The following is a 25,018-nucleotide window of genomic DNA, read 5'->3' as shown; positions in this document are numbered from 1 at the left end:
GTGAATCTCTGGAACTCTCTGCCACAGAGGGTAGTTGAGGCCAGTTCATTGGCTATATTTAAGAGGGAGTTAGATGTGGCCCTTGTGGCCAAGGGGATCAGAGGGTATGGAGAGAAGGCAGGTACGGGATACTGAGTTGGATGATCAGCCATGATCATATTGAATGGCGGTGCAGGCTCGAAGGGCCGAATGGCCTACTCCTGCACCTAATTTCTATGTTTCTATGAAGGTGGACGCAAAATGCTGGAGTAACTCAGTGGGACAGGCACCATCTCTGGTGAGAAGAATGGGTGTCGTTTCGGGTCAAGACCCTTGTTCAGACTAAGTGCAGTAGCTGCCTCGCCAACAACCTGTCTGACTTTGCTTCTGTTTTTGTTATTTTAAGTATGTGTTAAAAGTATGTTTTAGTGTTCCTTGGTTTGTTTTATGTATGTGGCCGGGGGGGGGTGAAAGACCCGAGGGAACTTTTTTTCAATCTCCTATCTCGACGGAGATGCGATTTTGTTAGGTATGTTACAAAACTTACCTTCAGCGGCACTGCAGTTCTGTCACTGGCCGTGTGCGCGACTTTGGCGCCTTTGGGGGGGGGGCAGGATTAAAATGCCGTTTTCTCCTGCCTGTCCGAGATATATTTTCTCGGGCTACTACCCGATGCTGAAAAATCGTTCCGACTTGCGTTCTCGGAAGTTTAAAAAAACAAACCGCTGGACAATTTAATCGCTGGAGTAAAATAAAAATCTACTTCTAACGCCGTCTTCGCCGACAACGGGACGGATCTCACATAGGGGACAAAACATAAGGTAAGTCGTTTATTTTACATATAAACTTGCTTCTTAGGATTACTTTAATCAAAATTTCATCGGCGAAAATGTGATTAAGGCCCTATACGAATCGGCAGTGTTTTTCCTGCAGATATGAGGTTTAAATTCACCGCAACAACAACGTTCCAAACGATCGCGTTCCACAAATTCTCACTCGCAAGATGATTTAAATGCCCATTAATTTACGGGAATTAAACACTAAATTCCTTCCATTTGGCCTATAAATCCATGCCAATGGGATTTAAAAATCATGTTATATTGTGAATTCTTGTGTGAATGTTATTTGGGCACTTAGGCTATTTAAAAATGTTAATCTTTTCTTACGAAATGGATAGATGTTTAGATCTAGTAATTGAATTTTGTAATTAGCTACAATAAGGTAACTAACTAATTGTATGCTTTAATTTCAGGTCATCCAAGTAAGATTGTTTCATATATGTTTCAGAATGCTTCAATCTATAATAACTGAAAATCTCATTCAGTTCTCTTAATTTGTTAAGTAATTTATGGGCTTGACTGTCCTCGATCACAGCTTTTGAGTTAAGCCAATGGAAAAGCAATAGGGAACAAGGTGCTAATTTCAGAGTATGAAAATGGCCATAACTTTTTTAATAGTGAAGATATGAAAGTGAATTAGGTGTCAAAATGTTGTAACATTGCTACTTTTGGCTTTTCATCTCTGACCTTTGCCAACCATCTGCCTATCTAAATCCATACCTCTCTCTTCCGCACCTGTGTTCATCTGTTACTTGCCAGGCATTGTCTTTCCCCTCCTGTCATCTTTTTTTTTTAAATCTCATCTCAATCAGGCTGAAGATGTGTCCCGATCCTTCACCTTTCCATGTTCTCCACGGATGCAGCCTGACCTGCTGAGTTAGTCCAGCACTGTTTGTCTTCAGTAAGAAGGAACTGCAGATGCTGGTTTAAACCGAAGATAGACACACAAAAAAGCTGGAGTAACTCAGCGGGACAGGCAGCATCTCTGGAGCAGGGATGGGTGTCGTTTCAGGTCGCGACCCTTCCTGAACGAGCATCTACAGTTCCTTGCAAAGATCTTATAGCGAATCTTTGGTTCCTTGTGCCTCTATTTTAAACCTTTATAACCCCATGACCCTGTCAGACGGCGCATGTCTGGGCAGCATCGAATCGTTGGCGTGCTGGTTTCTGATTGCCCCAGTGCTCAGCTGTGTTGCCGGTGATTGGTGGAGGGGTGAGCGAGCGGGGTATTTGCTGGCGGTTTGTTGCTGAGGTAACGGCAGCGCGAGCGGCGGGAGGGAGAGGAGGAAAGGCGCGTGAGTGGCGGGGAGAGGGGGGACGAGTGGCGGAGGAGCTGGCGAAACGGCGAGTTCCCCCCCACACACCTCACGGAGCTTGCCGTGTCCTACTGCCGGCTGTAACTCTTTGCCTGAAACCCCTTGCCTGAGGCCTCGCGTCTACTTTGAGGCAGCCTGCCGAATTCAGTGAAGATGTGTTGACCTGAGAACTTAACCGGTTCTCTTTCCACAGACGCCGCTTGACCCGCTGGACGTATCCGGTATTTTCTACCTCTCGGTCAGAGTAAATATCCCCTTTATCCCCACGTCCACTTTTGCGCCTAGAAGGACTTGTAACGCATCGTTCCTTACTTACGACCTATATAGATATTTTTGTTTTGTTTGGTTTATAGATCAACGATGGGCCGTAATTCAACTAATTCGGCTAAACAGCAAACGCCCGGACATGACAGTTCTCCGGCCATTCCATCAGTAAATGAGCGTTTGGCTTTTCTCCGTCCTTCCCGGGAGCTGTTGGAGTACTACCGTAAAAAGATTGCACAATTTGACGAGGAACATGAAAATCTTATGAAAAAATTGGAGACGTACAAGGCCACCTATGAAGAACAGGTGGGTCTCAGCAACCCCAACTATAACTGGCAGTCCAGTTGGAGCGTCGTAGAAATGAAGGAATGATCACTTTCCAGTTAACTGCAGGAATAGTTTCATAGAACTAGCACAGGAGGCCATCAATCATTTGTGGCTTTCTAATAGATCAATTCTGATGGCCTTACTTCTTGCTCTTTCCCTAAACCCCTTATGTTATTTAATATATTTTTAAAAAACCTGGCATTTTATTTCTACCACCCCTACAGCCAGTAATCAAAATGTAAGGTAAGGAATCATCAGGTATGACCTAGGGACTGAGATGTTGGGAGGAGGTGGCAATATTGATTAACAAGTCCATTACTGATAATGGGGGCAGGTATTCTAGAATGTTCTTCAAATAAGACTATTTCACTTGGGAACAAAGGGAATGATTGAATTGCGGAGGTTATACAACAAGCCTCCTACCAATTCGGTCAGTCTGAAGAAGGGTCTCGACCTGAAATGTCGCCCATTCCTTCTCTCCAGAGATGCTGCCTCACCCGCTGAGTTACTCCAACATGTTGTGTCTACCTTTGATTTAAACCAGCATTTGCAGTTCTTTTTTACACCAGCCTCCTTCCAATTAGGAGCTGTTGGGAGATAGATGAGGAGATGTATCCACATAGGCAAATCACAGAAGACGGTGTCTGGGGTTATGGGGAGAAGGCACGAGAGTAGGGTTAAGAGCAAAAGATAGATCAGCCATGATTATCTTCAACAATAAAGTTGAATTGAATTGAATTAAATGACGGATTAGATTGGATGGGCCTAATGGCCTAATCTGGCTCCTGTCGCTTATGAAATGTAACAAAAACTTTCCAGGTCATTAATTTAGAGAGTGACAGTGGAGGGTTTTTGTGATTTGAATCCAGTGCATGAGTCACTGGGTTCCGATCATAAAAACAGGGATTGGTGTTAAAACTTCTACTATTTGTTATGTACATGACCAATGTACATGACCAATTTGTATAAGAATTCAGGAGGCATGATTCGTAAGTGTATGTACACATGACACTAAATCAGTGACATTGACAATGAGGATGCTAATCAGGTTACAGGATGATATTGATGTTTCTGGTGGCAGGCAATCTACATCTCAGACCATGAAAGGAAGTGGCTCTGGGAATGGTGGATGCATTGGTGGTTAGTTTATTGAGGATGTAAATTGCAGGATGGATTGGCGAGAACCTGTGGATGGGGTGTACAATATTTGTATAATCTGAAGTCTTTTGGATAAGGTCCTAATGATTTGTTCTGCAAATTTCAATCGCATGGGATTTGGGAGTAATTTACTGATTTTGATTAAGAACTGATTTTGATTAAGAACTGGTTTAGTGGCAAGTAAACAACAGTGAAAATTAGTACATCTTTATTTGGATGGTTGAACGTGGCAGGGATCGGTGCTTGGGCCTCAGCTATTCGGAGTTTTAATATACGCATTTCATTTGGATAACCAAATGGAATGCAACATCTCCAAATTTGCAGGAAACACAAAAGCTGGGGGAAGAGTGATGTGAACTGTGAGGAGGATGGGGGGAGACACAAATGTGATTTAAACAGGTTGAATGATTGGGAAAATCCATGATAGGTGGACAAATGAAAGATTATTCACTTTTGTTCAAAACACGACAAATTATCAGAATGGTGATAGATTAACAAAAGGGAAAGCACGATGAAACCCGAGTGCTAAAACTGTCCTGTAAAAGTGTTTATCCAATTATGAAACTAGTGTCTCACAATATGACTTTGGTATAAAGTCAGGACTTGCTATCTTAATGGTGCTTTAATTTCACCATGCAAAGTGCAAATGCACAGTGAAATTTTCTTACAGTCTATTAGAGTATTGCCATATCCAAGTACATCCCCGATTAGCGAATTACACATAAATAGTCTGCTAAACCCGCATGGAGCCATGTTTTGGCACCATTTTCAAAATCCAGCCACATTCTATGTAGTATGAATGGTGCAAGATCCCAGGCTGCTGCGGGCCTCTAAAAAATCACCTTCCCTTGGACGTGCGGGTTGATCTGTAAACCGACGTCCCTCTTCTCACATGTCCATCTTTGTGCCCCGGGGGCGCCTCGTGCAGCCAACCTCGTAGGCATGGTAGGCCAGACCCCTGTTCCCTTCCTCTCCTACCCGGCCTCGCTGATCACATCTGTCGTCGTCATCTGCTTCATCCTCCCAGTCTCTGGTCTTCATGGGACGAGCACGGGTCGGCTCGGCGGCTACCCCCTGTAGGCCACAATCCGCCAGGTCTTGCGTTCGGTCATAGAGGACTGGCTTGGTCTGCCGGGTCTTGCAGGGGACCGGTTCGGCGGCTTCCCCCTGTCGGCTGTGGTCCGCTGGGTCTTGATGGTAGTTTCCAAATGCAGGTGTAGGCATAATGGGTAGAGTGATCTCCTCGACTCCAGTTCTGTGCTGAATCATTTCTGCTACTTTTGTACTTAGTGAGTGGCAGATGTATGAATTTGTAATCGTCAGGATAGATTGAAACTAATTTGTTATTTTTAACTCAAACCTGTGTTTATACTACAATATTGTCAATATTGGATTTGACTATTTTCTTCCTCAGCATAAACTCCAGTGGGAAATTCGACAGAGGGAAGAAGAGATTGAGGAGCTACAAAAAGCACTCAGTGACATGCAAGTTTACCTCTTTCAGGAACGTGAGCATGCATTGCGACTTTATGCTGAAAATGATCGGCTAAAAATTAGGTAGGGGACAAAACTCTTATGAATTGTTGCAGTTTAATGAAAATTGACACTGTTGATACTAGTGTACTCTCTCCTGCAGAGAGCAGTTTTGTTTAAGGAGCTGTTGAACAAATGGAACAGTCGTTGTTTCCTATACTGGTAGCATTACATTACCTCTTTGGTCTTGGTTCCTAACTCTGAGGTGGTTGTAAAAATATGTATCAACCAGTATGCCTGCATGTGATATACTAATGATTTATACAAATTGATTTTTTTTCAGAGAGTTAGAAGATCGGAAGAAGATTCAACAGCTCTTAACTCTGGTGGGTTCTGAAGAAGAAGCACTCACTTACTTTCACAAAGAGCCTCCACACAAGGTAAGACTTAGAGTTTAGACATTAGCAATGCCAAACCTACTAGGTTCTGCTCCAAAATCCAGAAAGTAACTGTTTAAAATTAATTTTCAGGTAATTGTCCCCCAATGTATAAAGAAGCATGGACGCACAGAAAATAGATCTTCAAGAAATGGTAAATGTTGAATATTTGTGACATACCAGACAGTGAGTCAAGGCAAGGATGCTTTGTTCGAAACGTACAAGTATTTCAACATGACAAATTATGATAGTAGTTTTCTGACAGAACATCAAACAATTCTAGAACCTGTTCAGACCATGCTGATAAATTAACCTATGTCTCGTGTGCTTGTGTACCTCAAATTTTGATGTGAAATTCCTGGTGTTGGGCTATGGTCAGTTGTATGAGAATGGCAGGGGAACAGGGAGAAGGTAAGTATATAAGGAGAAATAGTGGTATATTTGCATCCAGGTTAACTGGCATTTGTTAGTCAACTCTAATTGCTCTGAGACTATAGCCATTGTTTTGCAGGTAGTTAAGAGTTAATCCATACTCCGCAACAACATGGATATTTGTAGCCAGAAGAGGCAAGGAAGGAGATTTCAAATATCTTAGGATATTGGTGTACCAAAGGTTTTTATGCTGTTCCAATGATGTCTTTGTTGCTTATGGCTTAATTGATGCCAGGTTTATTTATTTAGTAGAATTTAATTCTCCCAGGTGTTGTCGTGGAAGTTTAATTGAAGTTTGCAGATCAATAGCCATTAATTATCTGGTAACATTATGCATGAGCAACCAGAATTCCAGGTGGAAGGAACATTTACTGAATGAGGATTTTGAAGGCGAATGAGCTGTGCCAGGGCTTGAAGCTGGAGAATAGTCTGAGACGATCTGAAAATCAATGAGGAAGTATCTTGTTTTCTGTCAAGGTAATTAAATACAATGTTCAATGTCTCGGAGGCACAGCTGTAGTGACACAGTGGCACAGCTCCAGTGACCTCTGTTCATTCTTGATCTCCACTGTTGCCTATGTGTCGTTTGCATGTTCTCCCTGTGATCACAAGGATTTCCCCCTGGGTGCTGTGGTTTCCCCTCGTATCTCAATGTGTGGTGGCAAATTATTTGGCTATTGTAAATTGTTTTAAGATTTGAGGTTAGTAATAGAATTGGAGTGGTGTTAATGTGGAGTGTAAATGTGTGCTTGATGGTTGGCACTAATCTTTGATAACAAGGATGTTATCTGGGCTTGTGGCTTGAGTTATAGGTTTAGGCTTGGACTCTTCTTTGGGGCATAAGCAGCTGAGAGGTAACTTTATTGAGGTGTACAAGACGATGAGGGTCATGGATAAAGAGAATGTTCACAGTCTTGTTTCCAGGGTAGAGGATGATAAACCTGGAGGGCGTAGGCTTAAGGTGAGATGGGAGAGATTTCAGCGGGACCTCCGGGGTAACATTATCAGTCGGAGGACAGTCCATATCTGGAATTAGCTGCCAGAGGAAGGTGAAAGTGGATACAATGATGACCTTTAAAAGACATTTGGGCAGATATATGGATAGGAAGGCTTCAGAGGAATATGGGCCAAATGCAGGCAAATGGGTCTGGTCCGGTCTGCCAACAGTCCATGGATAAGGTGAGCTGAAGGGCCTGTTTCCAGCCTGTATAGCTTTATGATTCAAAGGGTCTGTTTCTGAGCTGTTTGTCTCTGTCCGTTGAATGTATACTACCAACAGTTTTATGACTTTTTTTTCCTTTTTCTTCGACCAGATCATAAAAGAACAGGATCTAAAATAACCACTGCTGTTAGTCCGACAATCCCAGAAAACTACCAGCGAGATAATCAGACCTTGCTATTACAGGTACGTCTTCCACAGTGACTCGGTTCAGCTCGTTTCACACAGTTTCCTCTTCTTGTGATCCAGACTCTCTTGTAATATCTGCATACAACCTATCTTCCTGGTTGGTCATCACCTGTGGGTTTATGGATCCCACATAGGACTTTTCTGTGGTTTCTGAGAGACTTAACTATAGTGGATCAAGTCATCCTTGATGCTAAGACACATTATATAAACATTTAAAAAAGTAGGAGTTAATCCCCCAGCAGCATAACCAAAACTATACTATTAAAATGCACACATAAACTGATTAATGTTTGATTATAATCGGCACAAAGAATGAGATTACAAACAAATGCTTGCATCTCTCGATGCTGATAACTCAAACTGCCATTATTTGTTAGATAACATTTGCATAAAACATTGAAATATCACTAATACCCTATGAATTTTAAAGAAATGTAAAATTTAATGTGTTGATCTGGAGATAGAAATTTAAGTTTTGGACAGTCAGTTAATTATTAATAAAAACTTAAAACTAAACTAATTTTGGTAATCTGAAAAAAAGGAATGCTGGGAGTATTCATCAACTCGGGCAGCATATTTACAGTGAAAAACAGATTTAATATTTAAAGTTAATAACTTTCATCAGAATTAAGTAAAGTTAAAAGAACAAGCTTGTTTTAATTTACATGGAATCAGAAGTGGTGGTACGTTTTAAAGGTGTTCAGGGATAGGGTGGAGATCAAAAGAAAATAGACAACATGGGTGGTATTAGCTGAAAGAGATAAAGGCTTGAAAAAGGCAGCTGATGAGTATGGAGGAGGTGTAGGTAGAGGGAGATGAAATAAGAATGGAGAAGAAAGATAAAAGCAGTGATGCAGCCATTAGAGCTGCTCCTTTACAGCTCTAGTGACCCAGCTGCAATCCTGATCTCCAGTATGATCTGGCTGCATAGTTTCCCTGGAGCTGTTGTGGTTTCCTCCCACATCTCAAAAATGTGGGTGTGGTAGGTTAAATGACTACATTTAGCTGTTCCCAGTGTATGTAGATGTGTGATAGAATCTGGGGTATTGTTGGGAAGCGTTGACAGCCTTATGGGGATTATCAAATGGTTAAGGATACGATTAATGTAAAAGAGATGCCTGATATTGCACAGAAATTAGCCTTTCGGCACACTTTGGCCGTAGCGATCATAATGCCTGTACACACCAATCCAATTTGCCTGCATTATGACCACATCCCACTATTCTTTTCCTATATACTTGTCCAAATGCCATTTACATATTGTCATTGTATCTGTCTTTAGCAAATCCTTTGGCAGCTTATTGGTGGCGGTGTGGAATGAGCTCCCAGTGGAAGTGGTGGAGGCAGGTTCATTGGTATCATTTAAAAATAAATTGGATAGGCATATGGATGAGAAGGGAATGGAGGGTTATGGTACGAGTGCAGGCAGGTGGGACTAAGGGGAAAAAAATTTGTTCGGCATGGACTTGTAGGGCCGAGATGGCCTGTTTCCGTGCTGTAATTGTTATATGGTTATATGGTTATTCTATGTATCCACCACCCTCTGGAGAAACTTTGCCAGGTGTTCTTTGAAGTATTTTTCCTTTCACCTTAAACCGATTTCCTCTAGTTCCCCTAATCTTGGGGGGAAAATACTGTATGTCTCTCACAATTTTATAAACCTCACAGGTCACCCCTTGGCCTCCTGCGCTCCAGTGAAAATATTCCCCGTGTAACTACAGCACTCCATTCCTAGTAATGCTGGAGAAACTCAGCGGGTGAGGCAGCATCTATGGTGCGAAGGAATGGGTGACGTTTCAGATCAAGACCCTTCTTCAGATATTTCGGGTCTCGACCCGAAACGTCACCCATTCTTTCACTCCATAGATGCTGCCTCACCCTCTGAGTTTCTCCAGCATTTTTGTCTACCTTCGATTGGTCCAGCATTTGCAGTTCCTTCTTAAACATAAACCATTCCTAATAATAATATGTTTAGTCTGCACCAATTATATTGATAATGATGCTGATCTGTTTCTTTTCTTTTTCTTTCTCCCACCCAACACTGCAAGGTTGAAGCCTTGCAATCCCAGTTGCAAGAGCAGACACAGCTGGCAAAAGAGCAAATTGATGCATTGCTGGAGGATCGAAGGATCCGCATGGAGGAAGTACATGTACAGCATGAACGTGATAAAGAAAAAATAAGAACTCTGGCAGACAAGTTAGTTAATGCAGTGTGCAACAATTGTAGTTACTGGGGATGTTATTGATTTCTGACCTTCGGTCAGTCCTTTCACCAGGATAAAGAGAACCTATGTAGGGTTATGATGTGGAAGGATGTGAGAGGGTGTCCGCCTGGATGTGTACTGTGTAGAGTTCTACCACTGAGTTAGACAACTTCACAATTTTCCACATAGTATTCCATCTGCCATAGCTTTGTCCAGTCGGTCAGAAATCTATCCCATTGAAGCCTATTCGCCTCCGTTGTGCTCATATTCTCACCTGGTTCAGTACATCAGCAAACTAGGAACTATAAAATGACATACCCTCAGCCAAATTATTTAATATAGATTGTGAACAGCTGGAGCCCAAGCACAAATCCTTATGGTAACAGCCTGCCAGCCTGAGAACAATCTGCTTGTTCCATGTTTTGCTTTCTGTTGGATAACTAATTCTCAAGTCATGTACAATTTTGCAATTCCATAAGTTTTAATCGGGTTGAACAATGAAATCCTATATAATGCTTCTGAAATTCTAAATGCACCTCTGGTTTTCCCTTAAATATTCTGCTGGTCGTGTTCTCTAAAAATTCTAGCAGATCAATCAAGCGTGATCTGAATCTTGATGAATCCATGTTGTGTCTGCTCATTCCTATTATTCTTTTCAAGTATTCTGTTACCACATTATTTTAAAGAGGCAACCAGGTTAGTTCACTATTTTCTTTCTCCCTCTTAACTGAAATAGTGAGATTGTGTGTGGTCCCCAGAACTGTGGAAGATAAATATCAAAGCATTCACTATTCCTCTGGCTATTTTTCAAAACTGTGAAGTACTTCATCAGCTCCTTGGAATTTATCAGCATCCAACCTCATCAACCTATCTAGTTAATTATGTTTATTAGGTTGGCATTGATGTAATTCTTAGGGTGTGAGTATACTCCTTGTGAAGGCAAACTGGGAAATTGCAGAATATATATTTTCCACCAAGAAAGAAAATCAAATAGGGTTTGAAAGGTTGATGGTTTGAAAGACATACATGTATAGACAGCAGAAGTGTGCATGAGAAGAGAGAATACAAAGGATTAGTCTAAATCTAAAAAGCCTGTAGGGAGACAAGGAATTATGAGGTCAACTGTAACAAAGGACATGACAGAAAATAGTAAAATGTTTCACTAACACGTTAATTATAAAGAAGGTTGGTATGGAAATAGATTGTCTTTGTATTGACTTTACTCTGACAAAGCACAAAATGTATCAGCTTCTGGGTGTAGAAATTTCTTGAATAGTTGACCTCTCGCTTTGAAATTATGACGAACTGTTTCTAGACGCACTAGCCAGAACAAATCTAATTCCTGCATCTATCCTGACAACCTATGTATGAATTCTGTTTTTTGAAAGAGTGACCCTCAATCTAGGCCCACACTGCTTAAAAGTTCTTCCTGAGACAACATCTCCTCCAACCTATTCCAAGTGTCTTCCAATCTCTCTCAGCATCTATCACCTGTAACCTTTCACAGATAGGGAAGCTAGACCTGTACATAATATTCCGGGTATGGTCTCATCGCTGTCAAGCGCATGCCTTTGTTCTTATACTCTGGAATGGCCATTTTTAACAGTGGCCAAGTAAGCTAATGTTTTCTTGACTTGCGTTGAGATGGTAAGATTAAATTTTCATCACTTGCAGTAATTGCAACTGCATTGTGTTGCCCTAGGTTGCAAAAGACTCAGAATCTTCTTTATGAAAGTACCAGAGATTACCTACAACTGAAGTTTGAAGGACGAGACGTTGAAAAGGTCTGGATGGCTGAGAAGGATCATCTGCTTCAGGAGCTAGACAAATCCACCATGCTGAGAAACCGACACTGTGAAAATGAGACACAATTGCTTCAGGAATTTCCTGTAGAACATGAAATACAACGGGTACAAAGTGAAGAAATAAAGGTAACGCTAGTAGTTTTAACAATTTTGAATGAGAAAGCTTAGAATGGTATTGACTTAAAATTAAGTTGCTTAGTCTATGCCCATGCAATGAGAGCAGTGCTTGTCCAATACTCTACTATAAGATGTCAAATTATCAGACTACTGAACAGACTGATAATCTTATAATGTAGACCCAATTTTCCGATTTTGTGGACTTTGGACATTTCAATGCTGTGATACTATATTCAGCACTCTGGTATTTTTGTTTCTGTGCACTGCCTGTTGTACTTGTGAAAGCTTTATTTATCCTACAGTAATATTTAATTGGACAGCAGGCACACCAAGCTTTTCACTGACGATACTATACCATTACCAAATTCTCCCTATTGATCTCCACAATTGGTCTGCCCCTCAAAACCATAGGCTGTTTGAAATGTCGGACAGTGCATTCTAGACCCGAATCACTTTGGGTTTTTTTTAAGTGTTCCTTCTTGTCATTTTTGTGAATCTTTTGCCTTTATTTCACTGTTTTTGCAGGTAACATGAAATAAAGGCAAAAGAAGTGTAGAGAACAAAAATATGTATGAAAATAATCACTGAAGGGGTCAACACAATAAGAATGCAAGTGAAATTCTGGAGTTTATAGAAGAATAGAAACTGAAGGGAGCTATTTAGATCATGGCTGATTTGTGACTTAAACCTAGCATTTTCCCCATATTGCCCAGTATGTGAGGTTTAAAATGATGGACCAGTTGTTTGAAAAATCTGTTCCTAAGTTTTTGATTGTACTCCCTGGATAAAGAAGTGACTTCAAGAAGAGGAAGAGAAAGGAGTTGACAAATTGATGTGATATCACAGAATGGGCGAGCAGGAGATTCACCGTCCAAATATATGATATCCACATGTTTACCCTCATCTACTCTGCTAAATGTGCCCTTGGTTTCGAACAGACAGTTAAACATGATTTCCCTTTCATTAGCTCATGTTCACTCTGCTCAATCATAGCACTATTTTCTTATTGCCTTGGCATTAAGCCTTTATTACAGCTGCTAGCATTGTCTTTTGCTGCTTTGTAGTTATTTAATAACCACTTGGATCCTGGCAATATGTAATTCTGGGGTCATTTCTACGAACACAGAAGCACCTATGACTAATTTTTTCATTCTTTTCCATTCTACATTTGTTCCGTCACACTTCAAGCTTCAGCTGCTTTTCCAGAAGAAATATTGCTCCCACCAGTATCTAAAAGGATAAATTCATTAATGATCATGGTGAATTTGTGGTGGAAGAATACTGAACTATTTCCTGCTCCTCTTGTTCTATTTGGTGTTCAACTATTCCCTCCATCTATACACTCACTCTTCAGCTGCTGCAGTGAGTCTGGCTAGCCCCTATTTTGATCATTTTAGTCATAGCGATCCAACTTGAGTACATTTCATCTAGCTGCCCACACTCTTGCTGCTGAACCAATTCCATGACTAGACTAATAATTTGTCTTTAGTGCCATGGGTTTAAAAACAGGTTCTTAGGAAGCACTTAATGGGCCTGGAAGTTTATAAATCCATTGGTATTCTTTGCCGGGATTAAAAATTGGCTCGGTGGGCAAAATGCAACGGTTCACAGATGTTCATGAAATCCATGTTCACAGATCCCTTATGATAAGAGGACAGTTAAATACGGTAATTAAAGGTGTACAGGATTCTTTCTAGAAAGGGTTTAAACAATGGTTAGCCTACAACTAGAATTGTGTGTACAGTACTGGTTTGTATTTTGAAACTATGCAATAGCATTAAGGAAGGTGCAGAGGAAATTTACAGGCTACAGTCGTCTGAAAAAGATTTAGTTGAGATGTGATAGACAGAAATTGTTTTTCCCCCTAGCAAAGAGTACAGAACTCGGGTAATATATTTGTTAATTGGTAGAAAACTAAGAATTTAAGAGAACATTCACAGTGAAGGTTCAAAATGCACTGCCTGAAATGGTGATGGAAGCAAAAACCATTGCCACATCTTTTTAATGAACATGGATGACCAATTGAAGAGCAATAATCCATTAAACTAAGAACTAAAAAGTGGAAATAACATCAAGTTCATTTTTGGCTGGCATGCACATAGTGGTCCAAATGGTCTTTCTTTGTGTCACGCATCACTCAAAATCTTTGATCAATCAGGTTTGTCAGGCAAGACACACAATATAGAATTTCACTACCTTAATTGGTACACTTGACAATAAAGGACCTTGAACCTTGACCTATTTTTTACAAATCTATGTGAGCTTTTTCTAATCAAATTCATGTTTAAGTTATCCTGTTCCCTGGGCTTAATTTTAGACTCCACCACATCCAGTTAAACAAAAGTAAAGTGTTCTAAGCTAAAGAAGTGATTATTTGCACTAGAAATGTGGACATCTGTATCCTAAGATTGAAGCCATTCATTTCTGGGAATCTTTATGTTTGTCATTGCTTCAAACAACTTTAAAAAAAATGTTATTATATCTCCCTCTACAACATCCTCTGGCAGCAACTACCTACTCGGGAATATAACTGCCATTGATCTGTGCAGCACAGAAACAGTCCTTCAGCCCACTTTGCTCATGCCGACCAAGTTGGAATTCTGGGTTAGTCGCAGCATTTGGCCCATATCCCTCTAAACCCTTACTATCCATAGATCTGTCTAAATGTGTTTTAAAAAGTCATAATTGTAACTGCTTCTATAGCTTCCTCTGGCAGCTTATTCCAGATGTGGAACATTCTCCAAGTGAAAAAGTTGTATGTGAAGACCCTCAGAAATCTCTCTCCTCTCACCTTAAGCCTGTGCCTTCTAGCTTTAGAATATTCTAGCCTAGAGAAAAAGACTAAGTGTACACTTTATACATGCCCCTCATGTCCTTGGCCTCCTATGCTCCACAGAAAAAAGTCACGGCCTATCCAACCTCTCACACAAGCCCAGGAAACATCCCAGTGAATCTCTTCTGCGCCCTATCCAACTTAATGACATCTTTACTACAGCTGGGCAACCACAACCGCACTCCAAGTGTGGTACAGCTACATCATGATGTCCCAACTTTTGTACTCCATCCTTCTTCCAACAAAGTCAAGCATGCCACATGCTGAAATTAGAGAAGTCAATGTTCAAATGGGAAAATAGGAAAGTACTTTAAATGAAAGTAAAGATCTGACTGCCATGGAGGCTGATATGAATGCAGTAAAGGTGAAGGCTTGAGCTAGATAAGAGGGAGAAATATAGAAGTCTCGGAGGCACAGGGAAGATATAATTAAAGTGTAGAAGATCATTGCGGTTTAAATACTGGAATAGATCAAATGAGCAGAGTGGTCATTTTGTGTGCTGCAATTTGGCCCTGATGCCTTTGTGACTGCATTTAATGGAGCACATGCCCTTTCACCTCCTCTCCTCTAAGGTGAAGCAGTAATCTGCTTTTTGTACTACTGTGTTTGATGTTCACAGTCTATACATCAGGGAAACCAAAAGCAAACTGGTTGACTGCTTGAAAAATGCCTAAACTCAACATGTAAGGATGACAGTGACCAATGGAGGGCTAAAGTTGAGACTGTCACTTCAATGTTTCATTGCACTTTGACTGCTGCCTTTTAGGTTCATTGGGACAGTATATACAATCAATGTAAATGCAAGGATCAGCACATTACCTTTCTTCAGGACTCAACGTTCAATATAATAATTTTTCTCTTCAAATTACTTTCTCAGGTTACACTGAAAGGGTGTGAGAGGTAAAAATGAAAGGTTTGTTACTGTGAGTAGTATGCTGCATAGGGATTGAGCACCACTATCTTGGTTATGGCTAAGTGGCAGCCAGTGGCACAATTTGAAGAGCTGAAAAATACAAATGGTATTTTAGGAGCTAAATTTGTCTGTTATCAGAACATAGAAGTATTTGAGACTTGGGTATTGAATTTATCATGAAATGTTACTGACTTTCCCAGTCACTGCAGGACCAGCTAAACCAGGCACATCGATTAGCAGACATGTACAGGGAGCAGTGTGTGACACTTGAAGACAATCTGGCGCACATTCAAGAAGAAGGAGACATAGGGCGGCAGCTATTTAAAGTAAGAATGCAATGTGTTTGAATTATATATTGAGGCAACAACCATCAGGCTATTAAACACAACAACCTTCAAATAAGTTCTGAACTGGGGGGTCATTATATTCTCTATTTTACACTATTATTTGTTATTGTAATATTGAACTGTTATATATACTGAACTTTTGTTATTTATTATGGTATTTACAGAGTACTATGTTTACATTTTACATGACTCTAGAAATGGAAGAACGTTCTATATGTGGACGTTCTGAAGGTCCATTTCACTGAACATTTCAAAGATATTTCCATTTCAAACATCCTGATCACGGGTGCTGTCTGTACGGAGTTTGACTGTTTTCCCTGTAACCTGCATGGGTTTTCTGTGGGTGCTCTGGTTCCCTCCCACACTCCAAAGATGTACAGGTCAATTGGCTTCGGTTAAGATTGTAAATTATCCCTAGTGTGTAGAATAGTGCTAGTGCATGGGGATCGTGGTCGGCGCTGACTTGGTGGGCCGAAGGGCCTATATCCGCACAGTGTCTCTAAGCTAAAGAAGAGAAAAAAAAATCAACATTTAGAATCGATCATTTGTGAATAATCAAATATTTGATGACTGAAAACTTTAAATGTACTCATTTATATTCTACAGAAACAAGGAACAGCAGATGCTGGTTTAAGTCAGAAGAACTCAGCAGGTCAGGCAGCATATCTGGAGAATGTGGATAGGTAACGTTTTTGGTTGGTTCCCTTCTTCAGATTCCTGACTCGCCAATCCATGTTCTCCAGCAATGCTACCTGAGCCTCTGAGTTACTCCAACACTTGGAGTCTTAATTTATTTTTGACCATTTCATTGGTAAGCCATGCTTGATCCCCTGGCTTGATGATGGTGGTATATTGAATTATATATTTAGATGAGGGTGGTGTATATTTTGGTTACTGCTGCATTTGATCTGCATGGCCTAATAATGGATGCTGCAGAATAACAGAATTTAGAAGAACATGTAGCACGTGGGAAGTTGACACAGCTAGTATAGAATTTGTTGTAGCAGAACAAATGACTTTGCCCTATTAAACATATCAAACCTCGTGGGATTATAAATGGTAGCTGGCACACAAGGCAGTGGGATGTATCCTGAAGATAACAGGATCATAATCTATAGTAAGGTTCATCGCAGTACAGATGGAGATACATGGGAAGGACCCATATTGGCTCCTGATGGGCAGACTATGGAATAGCTACAGAATGGAATAGAGATGATTTTTAAGCTTTCCTAAAGCAATTAAACCCTTCAGAAATACAGGGTAAGGTGACAGTTTTTGAACACAAATGGTTAGAGAAAATGCAACTGCTGTAAAATACAGGTCCATTTGAAGGGATGTGATGTTGATAAATTTAATCAAAGGTATGTTTTGATATGATTGGATATTGACAAGGATATGTCACGTATTGCGTTAGTCAAAAAAGTCTTTGAGCTATAGTTAACAAAATGATCGGTAACCTTTAACATTGATATTGGCCTAACGTAATAATGCTCATTGTATAAATATCACTGATTTTTACGTTGTCTCAAGTTCTTTAAGAGTATCTTCCTTTCAAATAAGGCAATAAACAAAGATATTTGAGTTTTAATTGATGCTAGTGCTGAGGGTGACCAAACTCCCATGAGACATCCATTTTCAAGATGTTAGATCTGTTCTGAGCATGTTCCATTCTGCCTGATTATTACAAAACAATACATCAGAGAATGCCCTTGGTTGATGATTGATCTCCATAAATACTGTGCTCTGCTCAATTCTACCAATGCTATCAAAAAAAGATGATCTGCTCTAGGTCGAATGGTAAAGATACTACACGAGGTAAAATAGGTTTATCCCTTGTTGTGATTCATTCACTATCTGCTGAAACCCAGTATGGTAATTGTGTCCTTCAGGGATTCGGGAGTGGGGTGCAGTCAAGCCACTCTTTTTACCCATTACAAAATCAGTAAGAATTACTCTGCAGACTGTGAGGCCGCTTTTATCAATTTAATAACCATTCTGCTGATGTTTGAGGAGGTTACTGCAAGGTCTCAAAACCTAGGTCAATACAGGATGGTCTCTTCTATTGACATCCTGTGTTTCAACATAGTGCCACTGGAATTCTCGGCCCTTTATGGATCAACCATGTTGAAGCGACTGGAGTGATTGAGGGCTCCAATAGGATGAGGATGCCCTGATCGAGGGCTCCAACAGGATGAGGATGCCCTATAATTGAGGAAGGCTATTACAAAGATCTGGCAGTTTTTTGATGATCATTATTGATGGCTTGTGTTTTTCTAAAATTGCAGATCAATAATTGACTTTATATTTCACAACTGCTACCATGGAAACTCTGGTCTTTCAGTTGTTAGTTGAGATTTCTAAATTTACTAATAAATGAAAATCAAACTGCAGCTGCTGTAAATCTGAAATTAAAACAGAAAATGCTGGAGGCAATTAGTAAAATATCAGGCAGCACCTGTAGAAAGAGAAATGGAGCTAACATTCAGTTTGAAGACTTCCTTAGACTACTTCTCTGATCTAATATGTTAATGTTTCCCTTTCCACAGAGGCAGCCTGATCTGCTGAACATAGCCAGTATTTTTTGTGTTAATTCTAGATTAATCATGATGCAATGTAACCACAGTGCCACCACTACCATATATACGAAATCACGAGAGGAATATATCGGGTAGATGCACAGAGTGTCTTGCTCGGAGTAGGGCAATCGAGGATCAGAGGACATGGGTTCAACGTGAGGGGGAAAAGATTTAATAGGAATCCGAGGGGTAACATTTTCACACAAAGGGTGGTGGGTGTATGGAACAAGTGGCCAGAGGAGGTAGTTGAGGCTGGGCAAATCCCATTGTTTAAGAAACAGTTAGACAGGTACATGGATAGGACAGGTTTGGAGGGATATGGACCAAGCGCAGGCAAGTGGGACTAGTGGAGCTGGGACATTGTTGACCGGTGTGGGCAAGTTGGGCCGAAGGGCCTGCTTCCACACTGTATCACTCTATGACTCTATGCTGATTTAAGATATACTGCTTTAATATAGGAGCGTTCTGAAAAAACAGTGAAGCGGCTTCATTTAATGACGCGGCGGTACGAGGCACTGGAAAAACGACGAGCTATGGAAGTCGAAGGCTTTAAAAATGATATAAAGCTACTACGGCAGAGGCTAAAAGATGTGGAGAAGCAGCTGTTCAAGGTAGGCTTGAGCATTTAATATTCACCACAGGAATATTTCTCATTTGTTCTCTGAGACTTTAATATTTTCATCTCAATGGCTCACCAGATCATGGACAAGTTATCCAATCCTGAGAATTTACTTTATTACTCTATATATTAATCTGGAAAAAACACTTGTCCATTTACTGAAAAGATTTCATTACACAGAAAAGCTGGCTCAGCGGGTGCAGCAGCATCTATGGACAAGGAAATAGGCAACGTTTCGGGCCGAAACCCTTCTTCAGAAGGGTTTCGGCCCGAAACGTTGCCTATTTCCTTCGCTCCATAGATGCTGCTGCACCCGCTGAGTTTCTCCAGCTTTTCTGTGTAACCTTCGATTCTCCAGCATCTGCAGTTCCCTCTTAAATACTGAAAAGATGATGTTTACTGTGAAGTACAGTCAGTAAGCCGCTGAGAGGCTTATATAAATTGCGGAGCAATGTGCAGAGTCATACAGCATGGAAATGGGCCCTTTGGCTCAATTCGTCCATGCCAACCAAGATATCCATCTAAGCCAGTCCCTTTTGCTGTGCCTAAACCTTTTCTGTGCATGTACTTGTCCAAATATATTTTAAATGTTGTTATCTACCTCAACCACTTCCTCTGGCAATTCGTTCCTTATACCTACCACCTTTTGTGTGAAAAAGTTGCCCACTACAACCCCACCCCTTTCTTTCTCAGATTCCAATTAAATCTTTCCTCTCTCACCTTCTAGTTTTATAGATGTGTTGGGGAGGGTCTGTACACATTTCTGATTTCCCAAAAGTTCTGACCCAAAACGTCGCCTGTCCCTTTTCTCCAGAGATCCTGCCTGCTGAGTTGCTCCAACATTTTGTCTCTATCTTAGGTATAAACCAGCATCTGCAGTTCCTTCCGATACATCTAATTTCTCCAACCCTGGTGAACGCTGGCATTCACATTACCTTTGCCGTTCATGATTTTATACACCTCTATAAGGTCACCCAACGGTCTTCCACACTCAAAGGAATAAAGTTCTCGTCTGCCCAAACTCTATAACTCAGGCCATCAAATCCTGGCAACGTTTTCGTAAATTTTCTCTGCACTTTTTCCAGCTTAATGATTGATGTCCCTCCTTTACAGTGTGATCAAAAGTGAACACATACTTAAAGTGCAGCATCACCAACATTTTGTATACCTGGAACATAACATCCCAACTCCTGTACTCGGTGTTCAAACTGATGCAGGCCAGTGTGCCTATCATCCTGCAACGGCAATTTCAGAGAGATATAGATGGTCTAGGTCCCTCTGATCTTTTACACTTCCCAGGGTCCTATTGTTCACTGTGAATGTCGTACCCAGATATAGGTGTAGTGCAAGTCTCAGCAGTATATAAATGATACTTGTTTCTCAGTCTCATAATGGCTTCTTTGACTTTCATTGGCACAACTTGGGTCCTCATGTTGATAAACAGCAATAAAAGTTTCCAAACGTGATGGAAAGACTAAGTGCTGAGAGCTCCCGTATACCTGCATTAAGGAGGCATTTAAACACACCTGAGCAATTACAAACACCTGTGAACCCCTGCGTCCCAAACATTATGGTGCCCTGAAATGGGGGGGCTATGTATAAACACAGCTGTGAAACCAAAATGTATAAAATTATCCTTTAATAAAATCTGACAATGTGCACTTTAATCACGTGTGATTTTTTTTTTTTTTCTATTACAAATCTCAAATTGTGGAATACAGAGGCAAATAAATAAATGATGGGTCTTTGGCCCAAACATTATGGAGGGCACTATTTTCTTCTATATTTGATGTCAAAATAATTCTATATTCTGATAATCAAATGTCTCCTTTATTTAGCATATATTGTGGTCAATAGTATTTGCATTTGAACAGTAACATACAAATAGCAAGTTTCTTTTAAATAAGAATTGTAAAATATTCAAATTCTGAGACTATCCAAGTCCTCTATTAATCTACTTGTAGACATTCCCCAATTTACATAATTGGTGACCTGGGTAAACCCGCACTTACGTTAGCGACTCTTTAGGCCTACCGCCGGCCACAAGGTCTCCTTGTCGGAGCTTGCCCTCATGGCAAATTTATGTGTGCGCAGTAGCACTTCCTTTTCCAACTTGAGTAACATTTGATTTACGCATGGGTCTACAGAGTAAAAGTTGGATAAGTGAGGATGCTTCTGTGTGCATTTCCAAGAACCAGCTTTCTATACTCCTTGTCATGGTATCCCCTAATCTATAATGAAACCATTATCATCCTGTAGCATTAACTTGTTTTTTCTCTTTGCTGTTGAGATTTTCCAGCATTCTTTTTATTTCCAATTTCAGGTAACCGAGGTTCTTTATGTCTCTTGTTCCCGCCTCTATTACCATTTACACCATCTCCAGGCTGGTTAACTGCCTTTGTGAACCCTTCATCATTCTCTCTCAGCGAACACCAATCTTTTCATTTATTTCCCCTTGTCTCCAGCTTATCAGACATATCTTTTGTTCTGTACTGTTCTAACCTTCCTCTACAACTTAAAACATGGTTATGGCCTAACTTTTTCTTCTGTTAAAAATGTAATTGACATATTAACTCCAATTAAACTCTGTCTCGAATGACACTTACCGATTTCTACAGATGCGCCATGAAAAGCATTCTATTGGGATATATACATCTCGCTATGGTAACCTTTCTACCCGAAAGAGCAAGAAATTGCAGAGAGGTGTGGACACAGCCCAGTCCATCATGCAAACCAGCCTAACCCCCCCCCATTTACTTTTCTTAGGAAAGCAGCCAACATAATCAAGGCTACTCGCACATATAACCATATTGCAATTACAGCACAGGCCATCTCGGCCCTTCTAGTCCGTGCCGAACACTTATTCTCCCCTAGTCCCATCTACCTGCACTCAGACCATAACCCTCCACTCCTTTCCCGTCCATATACCTATCCAATTTATTTTTAAATGATAAAATCGAACCTGCCTCCACCACTTCCACTGGAAGCTCATTCCACACAGCTACCACTCTCTGAGTAAAGAAGTTCCCCCTCATGTTACCCCTAAACTTCTGTCCCTTAATTCGCAAATCATGTCCTCTTGTTTGAATCTGCCCTACTCTCAATGGAAACTCTGTCTATCCCTCATCATTTTAAAGACCTCTATTAAGTGTCCACCCCCCCCCCCCCTTAACCTTCTGCGTTCCAAAGAATAAAGCCCTAACTTGTTCAACCTTTCTCTGTAACTTAGTTGCTGAAACCCAGGCAACATTCTAGTAAATCTCCTCTGTACTCTCTCTATTTTGTTCACCCCAATCATTCTCTCTTCTCTGCCCTCCTGTTGGTTCAGAAGATACAAAGGCTTGAAAGCATATTCCAACCAGATTCAAAAACAGCCGTCAGATCATAATTGCTACTTATTTCCATATTTTTAATAGTCAAATTCCTTTCCTCTCAATATTGGATTGTATTTCTTATTCAGTGATTTGACCCATACCCTCTTCGGTTTAATGTTTCAATATCATCTTTTCTCTTGGTAGGTAACACTTGGAATTGGTCCTGACCAGGATCTTGCTATTCTTCATGAGGTGCGCCAATCAAATAACCACACAAAGATTATCCAAGGAGAGCTCAAGAATTTAAAGGCAAAGATTTATGGCTTAGAAAATCGCTTGCGATTTGGCTGATATTTTCTGTGGACAACATTTAATCTTTAGTAAGGCTATATCAAAAGCACTACTATACCAGCAATGATGGAATATCTTCAAATTACATTATAATGACCAAGCAAGGCCTGGCCATAACTAAGCAACATGATGGATTTTTTTTCTAACTATAAGAAAGCAGAGGGACAAAAATGGCAGTTTGCCATTTTTTAAAATTTAATTTAGTAGGATTTACTTTTTGATTTAAAATAGCAAAAAAGGTTTTATTTTAAGCTAAATGAGCAGCTTTCCATTACTCTGTTCAGACTGACTCTGCGTGTATGTTTCGGTTTTCTATTGGCTTAAATTCTGTTTTTAAATGATTTGGTAAGTTTCTTGATTCCTTGAATGATATCAGAAAAATGTTGCATGATGTGTTGCTGAACCATTGTGTCAAATCCTTGCAGGTGATTTCTGGCTGCCTTAATTGGACAGATAACTAATAATTAATACTTGGTTGCCTGTCATATTTTTGCTGTTATAGAAATAATTTACCAGACTGACATTGGTAGAACAGCTGGCGTGTACTTGTAATTCTGTTTGGGCAATATCCAAAGTAATTCACTGCACCATTATAAGTGGATGCTCTTCTTATCAGCAAATTAGTCATCCATTCTTGATCCTTAAAAAAAATTACTTGGTTATCTCAGTTTAAAATGGTGATTTCAACAGTTTTAGTCTCTTCTCCAAATGAGCCCGATTATAATGGAGCCTTGTTCTTGACAGCTCTACCTGGGTTATTACGACATTGTGATGGCTACATTTCTTGTTGTAGCAAAAGCTCTTATCAACCAAATTTCTTCTCCATTACAAGCCATTCACTGCACGTAGTGATTTGTTACCAGCACAATATGATTTCCTTGTTTGGAGTTCTCAAACTTGGTACTGAGGGCCAAGTTCACGAATTCTTAAAATACATACTCGACAGAATAAAAATCTGTTATACCTTTTTGTTCAGGCTAACAAAAACAAATAGCTTGAAAAACTTTTTGCTAACACTGAGATATTGCTAACAATTTCTATTCAAAATAAAAAAGCAACTGATACATTCTCTTAAAATTGCAAAACATTTTTTAAACTGGTCCATGTACTATAATTATGGATAATGAGATTAGCACCTCGGGTTTGGGTATCTTGGGACCACCATTCCACAATGCAAGTTATCATTAATACAGATGTGAATGGAGCTACTCTAACTTGATTCATAATAAACGTATTTTACTTCCACTAAAAAGCTATTTTGATCAACATAATTAAATATAAGCCTTTTTTTGCCAGTCACATAAAAACCCGCCAGTCTCATTGGCGAGGGCTACATCGTTGACAAAGCCAATGATATGTTGTTCCTAACTAGCCTTTCCTTATCAAATTTTATCTATCCTTTTTTCTTTACTATTTTCCCTTGTACTCCATTATTTTTCCTTTCAAAAGACCATAGGTGCTCATCAGAATTCCGATTTTGCTTTCTGAGTTATCTAAAGATCATTTTTATTTCTAATTGGTCTGATTCCTCTGCTTATATCTGTTTACTTTTTACACACCTGCAGATCGAAAGGCTTCATGTTAACTGCTATTACCTTACTATGCAATCTTTGCCTGTGGAAGAATGGGGTTGTTGGGAATGCTCGGAGCTGGCATCAGCTTGGTGTGTCCAATAGCCTTCTCTGATATTGTAAGGAAATATTATGTAATAAATGACTATCTCCTTTTTCAATTGGAATTCCAGTTACATTTTCAGATTTGAATTGCTTTCTCTAAGACACTTGGAGGTTGAAGATGGACCTGATAGAAGTATCTAAAATTATGAGAAGCATAGATGGGGTAGACAGTTGGAACCTTTTTCCCAGGATAGAAAAATCAAATACTTGAGGGTATAGTTTTAGGGTGAGAGGAGCAAAGTTTAAAAGAGATGGGGGGGGGGGGGGGCATGGTAGGTGTCTGGAATATATTGGCCTGGGGTGGTGGTGGAGGCAGATACGATTGTGGCATTTAAGAAGCTTTTAGATTGGTATGTGGATATGCAGGGAATGAAGGGATATGGATAAAATGCAGGCAGATATGAGTTGGTTTTAATATCATGTTCGGCACAGACATTGTGGGTCCAAGGACCTGTTCTTGCACTACTGTTCTATGCTCTAATTCTCATCTCATTGTGTTATTCAACTGACAGTGGTCATAAACCTTCTTTATACTTCTCCATCTGCTTTATCTTCAAGTTTTGGATTTCATCATCCAAAATTCTATAGATTCTCGAATTGGTTCCTCGGATAAAAGAAAGCAATGGGACC

The 25,018-nt window shown here is 40.2% G+C and overlaps 1 protein-coding gene across 7 annotated transcripts; it reads left to right on the top strand.

Annotated features, from left to right (window-relative positions):
• The first annotated feature begins 1,968 nt into the window (after positions 1 to 1,968).
• On the top strand, positions 1,969 to 24,540 carry ccdc77 (coiled-coil domain containing 77). Of its 7 annotated transcripts, XR_008725028.1 has the most exons (12): positions 2,171 to 2,378; positions 2,488 to 2,704; positions 5,298 to 5,440; positions 5,700 to 5,796; positions 5,887 to 5,947; positions 7,539 to 7,630; positions 9,682 to 9,830; positions 11,540 to 11,768; positions 15,706 to 15,831; positions 18,887 to 19,039; positions 22,566 to 23,599; positions 23,689 to 24,540. XR_008725028.1 is itself a non-coding variant. In XM_055650426.1 (11 exons), the coding sequence occupies exons 2-11, from the start codon at positions 2,495 to 2,497 to the stop codon at positions 22,710 to 22,712; spliced, it is 1,407 nt and encodes a 468-aa protein (XP_055506401.1). In that variant the 5' UTR covers positions 1,969 to 2,070; positions 2,488 to 2,494; the 3' UTR covers positions 22,713 to 23,690. The 7 variants fall into 7 exon arrangements, 6 of the variants coding, with proteins under 6 accessions (XP_055506401.1, XP_055506400.1, XP_055506402.1 ...); XM_055650426.1 differs by lacking the exon at positions 2,171 to 2,378 and adding an exon at positions 1,969 to 2,070 and having other exon boundaries at positions 22,566 to 23,690; XM_055650425.1 differs by lacking the exon at positions 2,171 to 2,378 and adding an exon at positions 2,042 to 2,109 and having other exon boundaries at positions 22,566 to 23,690.
• Positions 24,541 to 25,018: the final 478 nt, after the last annotated feature.

This window comes from Leucoraja erinacea, chromosome 19, assembly GCF_028641065.1.
Source record: "Leucoraja erinacea ecotype New England chromosome 19, Leri_hhj_1, whole genome shotgun sequence".
Lineage (NCBI taxonomy): Eukaryota > Metazoa > Chordata > Chondrichthyes > Rajiformes > Rajidae > Leucoraja > Leucoraja erinaceus.
The sequence above is the reverse complement of the archived record's forward strand: the minus strand, read 5'-3'. Positions and strand labels throughout refer to the sequence as shown.